Raw genomic sequence first — 10,000 nt, forward strand, 5'->3', positions numbered from 1 at the left:
TCTCTCTCTCTCTCTCGCTCTCTCTCTCTGTTCCAGTAAACTCTATATCTCTTTATCACTGTCATTAGTTCATTAGTTTCTCTATTTCTCTCTCTCCCTTCGTTTTTCTCCTCCTTTATCGCACTCCATCTCTCTCTCTGTACATTGGGTTTAATGGGTCTGCCTCCCCTCTCTCTTCTCTAAGCACAAAGGTTTTATTCCTCGCTCCCCGCCACAAATCAACACACAACAGTCGACCGTCTCTCCTCAGGCGGAGATGTAAACTCGTGATTCATTCCAAATTCAAAACATAATTCAGTCCGATGTTCTTTCAGGCGTAATGTTTTATTCATAAGCAATAAATTAAAGAAAACTAACTATATTAAGTGTTGAAATGGCCACATTATAACTTGGAGTTTGACATTTATGTGTCCACTGGCACTCTTTATCATTCGCAATCACAACCACATGGGGCAGGGGGCCGCAGAACAAACATGTGATGTTTTTATCATCATTTGTGGAGGCCCAGGGGAAAACAAACTAACAAACAACAACAAAGAAACATGTACGCACAACACACTTCTCTTCAGGACAAGATGGTGTTAGAAAGGGACGGCACGCCATGTCTCTGTCATACGCTCTCCTTCACTGGACGTGGAACCCTGATCGCAAGAACACTCAAGAGAACACGGCCCGTTTGGATCGGCAGCGCCGGCACCACCAGCACCAGCGCACACACACACACACACACACACACACACACACACACACACACACACACACACACGCACACACACACACACACACACACACACTCACACACACACAGACACACACACACACACACACACACTCACACACACACACACACACAGACACACACACACACACACACACACACACACACACACACACACACACACACACACACACAGACACACACACACACACACACACACACACACACACACACACACACACACACACACACACACACACACACACACATACACACACACACACACTCTCACGCATACATGTGGCAGAGGGAGAGCATCAAACAGGCGTGACTCATTCGTACTGAGGAGCGGTCCAGAGAAGCCCGGGGTGGTGCTGCCTGTTCCGGGAAGGCCTCTCGTCACCTCCTCTTGTCACCCCGCACCACCGCACCACACTCTGCCCCGTGTTACAGTCAAACAAGCCTCCAGGCCTCCAGACCTCAAGTCCCCTCACACATCATCAACACACAGGCCTGGCCTGGGCCACTCCTACTCAGCATCTGCAAGGGGGGGGGGGGGCTGAGATGGTGGGGGGGGGGGGGGGGGGGTGGGGGGCAGAGATGGGGAGAGGGGGTGAGCGGGGGGGCTTGTGTGTGGGAGTGTGATCTGTGGGTCAGTGGGTGTTTCTTCCTTACAGCATGTCAACAGCGCTCTCACCACGTGTGTGTGTGTGTGTGTGTTTGTGTGTGTGTGTGTGTGTGTGTGTGTGTGTGTTTGTGTGTGTTCTGTGGTTATGTAATAGTAACCGAACCTTTCCCCCCTAAATCGCCGATGAGCTCCCAGTTTGGAATCGATCCGCTCGGCTCCACACAGCAGCCACACCTGGGCCACATCCGGTCCACATACGGCCCATATACGGCAGAACCGTTCCGCAGTCAGCTGCCATCTAGAGAGCACACAGAACCAATCAGTGAGCAGCACAGAGGGCAACAGGCCCTGCTAGGGGGTGCCAAGGGGGAGCTGCTGTGACTGAGGCTTCATATAGTGGCTGATGCCTGAATGGAGGCACCAGCACCAGCACACACACACACACACACACACATAGTGAAATAGTGGCTGATGCGTGAATGGAGGCACCAGCACACACACACACACAGACACACAGACACACACACACACACACACACACACACACACAGACACACAGACACACACACACACACACACACACACACACACACACACACACACACACACACACACACACACACATAGTGAAATAGTGGCTGATGCGTGAATGGAGGCACCAGCACCAGCACACACACATACACAGACACACACACACACACACACACATAGTGAAATAGTGGCTGATGCGTGAATGGAGGCAAATGGTCCCATCGGTGTTGGCTCTGCTTGGAGGAGCTGTGAAGCAAGAGAAAGCCACCCAAAGTGATTGGCAATGAGGACAACAAGGTTTGCTTCCATGATACTGAAAGGACAGCAAAATTTCATTAAATGGTCACAGCACATTAGATATAATGCTGCAAACAGTAACCGTCTTTTGCTTCTTCTGTGCAATGTTGTGATCGCTCAAGAAGTTTCTCTTCGGCCTGCAGGGTGCTTCTAGCATCGCTCTGGGCACAGTGTGTGAAAAGCTCACATCAGGTCTCGGTTGAGGCCGATGATGTCAATAATATCTGCACTATTGAGGCGCAGCGTGCCACAGGGAGTAAGGGGTCATGGCTACTGAGGCCTCTCTGCAGAGAAATGCACAATTCAAAGTGGAAACTGTGTGTGTGTGTGTGTGTGTGTGTGTGTGTGTGTGTGTGTGTGTGTGTGTGTGTGTGTGTGTGTGTGTGTGTGTGTGTGTGTGTACTCACCAGTGCAGTGTGTGTGTGTGTGTGTGTGTGTACACTCACCAGTGCAGTGTGTGTGTGTGTGTGTGTGTGTGTGTGTGTGTGTGTGTGTGTGTGTGTGTACTCACCAGTGCAGTGTGTGTGTGTGGGATGAGGCTGTAGAGAGGGAACTGTGTGTGTGTGTGTGTGTGTGTGTGTGTGTGTGTGTGTGTGTGTGTGTGTGTGTGTGTGCGTGTCTGGTCCATGGTGTAACATACAGGGGGATTGGATGACTGCCTGCCTGTGGAAACGTGTATCTTAAACCATTGGGGTACAACACCAGTAGATGTGTGAAGATCACACTTGGACATTTAATCTGGGGGAGCACCTAGCTCCAGTGGGGTTTAGAACATTAGCAGTGTTCACATGCAGACCCGCCTGGCGCCCCCACTTCTGGAGAGGAAAGTGAAACTGACAGGAGAGGTTGCCGCGGTGATCCCATTGCTTTTTCAGTTCCATCGTCAACTTGTTGTGTTTTGTTGTGTTGTGTTGTGTTGTGCAGTGCTGTGCTGTGCTGTGTTGAACTGTGCTGTGTGGTGCAGTGCTGTGATGTGATGTGTTGTGCTGTGTTGTGCTGTGTTGTGCTGTGCTGTGCTGTGCTGTGTTGCACTGTGCTGTGTGGTGCAGTGCTGTGCTGTGCTGTGTTGCACTGTGCTGTGTGGTGCAGTGCTGTGATGTGCTGTGTTGCACTGTGCTGTGTGGTGCAGTGCTGTGCTGTGCTGTGCTGTGCTGTGCTGTGCTGTGTGGTGTTGTGTTGTGCTGTGTTGTGCTGTGCTGTGCTGTGCTGTGTGGTGTTGTGTTGTGCTGTGTTGTGCTGTGCTGTGCTGTGTTGTGCTGTGTTGTGTTGTGCCGTGCCGTGCCGTGCTATACTGTGCAGTACTGTGCTGTGCTGTACTGTGCTGTGCTGTGCTGTGCTGTGCTGTGCTGTGCTGTGCTGTGCTGTGCTGTGCTGTGCTGAGCTGTGCCGTGTTGTGCTGTGCCGTGTACTGACCCTCAGGTGTCGGGTGGCGGGTCGTGTCAGCCGGTCCTTGCCGTGGTGACTGCGACACGAGGTGTTGTTGACTGAGCTGTGTGTGACAGAGAGCATGCTCTTGGCTCCAGAGCGGTCAGGGTGTGAGGTCATGGGTTTGGACCTCTCGTGGGTCTCTCGACCCAGTCTCTCTGGTGCCGCCGCTGGTTACTGTAACACAAACAAACACACCAGAGGGCTGCAAAACACTCAAAAAAGACAGACTGTGTTTGTGTGTGAGTAAGAGTAATATCTGTCTGTGTGCATGTGTGTGTTTGTATATGTGTGTGTGGACATGTGTAAATGAATGCACATGTGTGTATATGCAATGTGAGCGTGTGTGTGTGTGTGTGTGTGTGTGTGTGTGTGTGTGTGTGTGTGTCCATCCATTACACGCCTTCATGTGTTATGTCATGTCGTCAATCCATCTTGGATGTGCGGCGCACATGGAATGCATTATGGGATCGGCGTTCCGTTCCAGAGCCTTACTCTTGGAGTGTGCATGACGAACATTCCGGAAAGCTGAGGTCTGCGTGCAAAGCGCTCTTCCAAGCGTGTGGACTCAGCCCTGAGGCAGGGAGGCTCCTCTGCCTTCTGTTACCCCTGCCCCCAGGGGCAAACACTATGGGCCTGGGTGGGGCAGGAGGGCTAAGATGCGATCCCCGGGCAGTAAAAGTGTGTCAGCGCAGATATGGTGCAGGAGGAATTCAGTGAGGTCACATGTGAATTATTCTTGGTGCGTGCTTAACGTATTAAAACATCGATTTCCCTTAGCTTGATATTGAATGAAAATGCTGTCAATTACAGCATGGCTGAGGCGGTCATTGGTGGACAGTGGGATCAGTCCCTGGAATGACCTTGGATGTTTTTTGGGCTGGAGAGGAGAGGAGCTGCTTTGGGGAGACACTCAATGGCGGAACGGACGGAAGATCAGGCCGTAACTTGACTGAAACTGGAGCCGCAGCGGAATGGGAACTTTCCGTATTATACTGGTGGAACAGAGTTCATATCCATTAGATTTCAGCATTCCAGTCAAACCAGAAATGCCCGGCATGAGGGTAGGGTTGCTCTTGTGTGTGTGTGTGTGTGTGTGTGTGTGTCTATGTCTATGTGTGTGTGTGTGTGTGAGTGTGTTTGTGTGTGTCTGCTGTGTTTGTGTCTGTGTGTGTGTGTGCTTGTGTCCCTGTGTGTGTGTGTGTGTGTGTGAGTGTGTTTGTGTGTGTTTGTCTGTGTTTGTGTCTGCGTGTGTGTGTGTGTGTGTGTGTTTGTGTGTTTGTGTCCCTGTGTGTGTGTTTGTGTCTCTGTGTGAGTGTATGTGTGTGTGTGTGTGTGTGTGTAGAGAGAAATAGGAGACTCATGGTGAAATGCCTCCAAGGCTCCATCATCTCTCAAAGAGTGCTGCAAAACAAGAGATGCAAAGACAAACCCAGCTCCTCATTTATGTGTTGTTGTTGTTGTTGTTGTTGTTGTTGTTATTGTTGTTGTTATTGTTGTTGTTGTTGTTGTTGTTGTTGTTGTTGTTGTTGTTGTTGTGTCTGTGACCGCACTCCCTGTATGCTGTCCTCTATGAAAGTGTGTTTAGGGGTATTTCCCTCCATCTTGTTTCTGCTGCAGCTGAAGACTTCTCCTCACGGAGCATCACACACATACACACATACAAACACACAAACACACAAACACACAAAGACACACACACACACACACACACACACACACACACACCATGGCTAATGATTTTCTGTTTTTCTTTTTGGTGTTTTGTTTTGTGTTTCTTACATATTCTTGCGTCTGAGCTTCAATAAGTGGCCCATGCCAACGCTCTATCCCGACCCTTACGCGTGCTCACACCCACACACCCATACGTATTCCTGCCGGTTAAAGAGGGGTGCTGAGCAACACCACGGCAGAACCATCATCAGGAGCACGAGAGCAGCATCCGCGCCTGAAGATGTCTCGGAGATCCATCCACGCAAGCTGCGTGCGCCCGACGACTCTTAGGCTCTGCTCCACGCTTAGACACTTAGACACTTAGGTTTCGCAATGTACTTAGAGTATCTGTAACCATTGCAATAAACCTTATCTGGCTCTGATCCGAACGGCTTCAAGCTCCTTGATTGAGACTCCATTCTACAACCAACTATACCACCTTTTGTGATTAAGTGTAGTAGCCTAAATATAGGAAGAATCTTACAATGCTCACACCCACACTCTTACCCTAACCCTAACACATGCCCACACCCACACTCTTATCCTAACCCTAACAAATGCCCACACCCACACTCTTATCCTAACCCTAACACATGCCCACACCCACACTCTTATCCTAACCCTAACACATACCCACACCCACACTCTTATCCTAACCCTAACACATGCCCACACCCACACTCTTACCCTAACCCTAACACATGCCCACACCCACACTCTTATCCTAACCCTAACACATACCCACACCCACACTCTTATCCTAACCCTAACACATGCCCACACCCACACTCTTACCCTAACCCTAACACATACCCACACCCACACTCTTATCCTAACCCTAACAAATGCCCACACCCACACTCTTATCCTAACCCTAACACATGCCCACACCCACACTCTTATCCTAACCCTAACACATACCCACACTTTATGCCAACCCCAAACACATGCCCACACTCTAACCCTGGTGCATGCCCATGCTATAACCCTAACACATGCCCACACCTATGCTCTAACCCTAATGCATGCCCTTGTCCATGCTCTGGGACTGCAGTCACTCTACGCCTTCCCTCGCTTCCCTCCATCCTGTATCCGCTGCGGCTGAAGACTTTGCCTCGTGGAGACGGCCCCAATGCTTGCTGGTCCCTACACACAGTATTTCCCATGGGTCGATGCTCGGCTCCGCCGCCGGGCCTGTTTGTTCTGCTGCGTAAGACCCGTCATCTGATCCGTTTCTTCGTATCGCTCCTGGGTTTTGGCTCCTACCGCTAATTATACTAATTATCTCGCTGGAACAATGCTTATGTAATTAAGCCGGTTTTCGTAAGTGCTTCGCAACGGACTGGAAAAATCAATTGTTCAACCAACATGCAGCCTTGGGCGCAATACCACATAATAGCAGCAGTGAAGTGGAGCTTTTAATAAGTCACAGTCTGGCATACGAACGTATGCTCCCATAAGGGAAAATCACACATTGGCGCTTTTAGATTCATTATATGTCAGGTTGATTCTGTGTCAATGACGCTCATTTAAGGAAGCCGGACATTATGGGTTTATATCGAGAAGCCTCAGGAGACACTCCGCTAGAGACACTCCGCTAGAGACACTCCGCTAGAGACACTCCGCTAGAGACACTCCGCTAGAGACACTCCGCTAGAGACACTCCTCTAGAGACACTCCTCTAGAGACACTCCGCTAGAGACACTCCGCAGGAGACACTCCGCTAGAGACACTCCTCTAGAGACACTCCGCTAGAGACACTCCGCTAGAGACACTCCGCTAGAGACACTCCGCTAGAGACACTCCGCTAGAGACACTCCGCTAGAGACACTCCGCAGGAGACGCAAAGGGGACGAGGTCACAGGGAGAGGGCACACTATAGCTCTGTAAAGGTTTATATGCATGAAATTGAAGTGTTAAAACATCAAGATAATAATAATAATAATAACAATAATAATGAAGGAATAGTTATAAATAAATAAATAAGTAAGCAGTAGGTAAAAGAATAAAAATAAGTTGAAATTAGTTGAAATAAGTGAGACAGTAGAGAAGATTTGACTATTAGCTAGGAGAGCTGCAGGTGAATCCAGTCCTAATACAGATGAGGTGACAGAACTCCCTCACTGATACACAGTACACACATGTGCACAACTAAGGGTGTGTGTGACTCGTTCCAAATGCGTGCGGCGTTAAAACAACAGGCAGTGTTCCCTAACTCAGAACTGGTAGGGGGCAGATGGAGTCAACGCCCAGCTCTGGGAACGAGTTTTATAATTCCAATTAAGAGAGATAAGATAGGTTTAAACCAATAACAGTTTTGTGACCATGACACTGTTGGGAAGACTACTGACAGCCCAGCACTGCATAGGGCCTTTGGAACATGGCAGGCAGTAAAGATGTATGAGATTTAGACAACAGATTGAAATGTGTCAATATGAAGACACATCCCTGAGTGAATAATGATTATTATTTGTGGTATTAGTACTAGTGTTAGTATTAGTAGTAGTAGTAAACTGTTGTTGTAGTTGTTGTAGTTGATGTAGTTGTTGTTGTCTTCATCTTTAAATTGTTAACAGGTTTAAATTGTTAACAGGTTTTCAGGTAATGATGTTGACTGTATTGATAAATTCCTGCAAATGGCCTCTTCCATTAGTCCTTGATCCTTCAAATCTTCTTAAGATTGCGTGCGCCCTGTTTATGTCCACCGCAGTTTGACCCCTCACCTTCCTAAATATGACGCTTACACATTTAAGGAGGTGGGGCCATTGCGTGTGCCCCAGTGCCCCTCCCATAAACCTGGGTACGTCACACACACGCACCAATCACCGATCTTGTTTATGTTGTCTAAAACGGGGTGCACTGCCTTTAAAAAGTCTGTCAGCACCGCCATGTAACTTGTGTGTATCGTGCGCTCCGCAGAACCCAACCAAGCTGACCAGAGAAAAGCGGCTTGATACCCTCCTTAGATACTTTTGTTACGTCGTTAAGTTATAAGCAAAGTGTTATATGTATACATATTTTTTGTAGGAATCTTCATTCATTTGTAGGGATCTCTGTTTTTTTGAACAGTCTTGGTCAGTCAGCAGTGATACAATGCTTCTCTCTATCCTGTGCGCGGCTTTCCTTCTCGCTCCCACCCTGTGTGAAGCCGGGATCTCCAAACGCCATGTCATCGGCTGTCCCGACAAATGTGACAAATCTCTCTGCGCGCCCATCCCGGCCGATTGCCTCGCCGGAGACATCCTGGACCAGTGCGACTGCTGTCCCGTATGCGCCTCCGGAGAGGGCGAGCCTTGCGGGGGGGCCGGGCGCCTCGGGGACCCGGAGTGCGCGGAAGGGATGGAATGCCAGGTGACGGACGGCGTCGGTTACTCTGTCACTGTCCGAAGACGGGGAAAGAACGGCGTGTGCGCGTGCAAAGGCTCGGAGCCGGTGTGCGGCAGCGACGGCGTCTCTTACCGGAACATCTGCGAGCTGAAGCGATTGAGCAACCGCGCGCAAAAGCTTCAGCAACCTCCCATCATTTTCATTCAAAGGGGAGCTTGCGGTAAAAGTAAGTTAATTTCAGCTCTGCCATGTATCAGATGTTGACCAGTTATTCAGACAAAAATAGACAATAAGCCAAACTGATGAATGCAGATGTTGTGTTACATGCACTGCAATTTGTAACATGTTGCGTAATTTGCATATGCCCGCAGTAGGTTTAAAAACGTGTAAGATGATGCTTTTGCCACCTTGGGCTGCTTTTTACCAGTGAACTTCAAAACATGATGTGGCTAACGACAGATGTCTGGTCATTTAAAGGTGTTGTGTCTGGTCATTTAAAGGTGTAGTGTCTGGTCATTTAAAGGTGTAGTGTCACACACACTGCCGTTACAAAATTATGTTTTATTTTCTACTTGTTCTATTATATTATTATATGTATTACAAGAATGCTTTGGCAATGCAAATTGTGTTTTTTTTTGTCATGCCAATAAAGCTGAATTGAAATTGAAATTGAAAATTGAGAGAGAGGGAGAGAGAGAGAGAGAGGGAGGGAGAGAGAGAGAGAGAGAGAAAGGGAGAGAGAGACAGAGAGACAGAGAGAAACAGAGAGAGAGACAGAGAGAGAGGACAGCAGACCTCTGAGAGGGAGAGAGACAGCAAGACAGAGACAGAGTGAGAGAGAGAGAGAGAGAGAGAGAGAGAGTGAGACAGAGACAGAGTGAGAGAGAGAGAGAGAGAGAGAGAGAGAGAGAGAGAGAGTGAGACAGAGACAGAGTGAGAGAGAGAGAGTGAGAGAGAGAGAGAGAGAGAGTGAGACAGAGACAGCGTGAGACAGAGAGAGAGAGAGAGAGAGAGAGAGAGAGAGAGAGAGAGTGAGAGAGAGAGAGGGAGAGAGACAGAGACAGAGAGACAGAGAGAAACAGAGAGAGAGACAGAGAGAGACAGAGACAGAGTGAGAGAGAGAGAGTGAGAGAGAGAGAGAGAGAGAGAGAGTGAGACAGAGACAGAGTGAGAGAGAGAGAGAGAGAGAGAGAGAGAGAGAGTGAGACAGAGACAGCGTGAGACAGAGAGAGCGAGAGAGAGAGAGAGAGAGAGAGAGAGAGTGAGAGAGAGAGAGGGGGGGGAGAGAGAGAGAGAGAGAGAGGACAGTAGACCGTACACACACACCTCTGGGAGGGAGAGAGAGAGAGAGAGAGAGAGAG

General features: G+C 49.0%; 1 protein-coding gene across 1 annotated transcript in view; it reads left to right on the forward strand.

Annotated features, from left to right (window-relative positions):
* Positions 1-8,207: 8,207 nt before the first annotated feature.
* Positions 8,208-10,000, forward strand: part of htra1b (HtrA serine peptidase 1b) — a 38,980-nt gene continuing 37,187 nt past the window's right edge. Inside the window, 1 exon segment of the mRNA XM_080840101.1 lies at positions 8,208-8,865. Coding sequence (XP_080696227.1) covers positions 8,406-8,865 — 460 coding nt within the window. The 5' untranslated portion in view covers positions 8,208-8,405.

Source organism: Sprattus sprattus, assembly GCF_963457725.1.
Source record: "Sprattus sprattus genome assembly, chromosome: 6".
Taxonomy (NCBI): domain Eukaryota; kingdom Metazoa; phylum Chordata; class Actinopteri; order Clupeiformes; family Clupeidae; genus Sprattus; species Sprattus sprattus.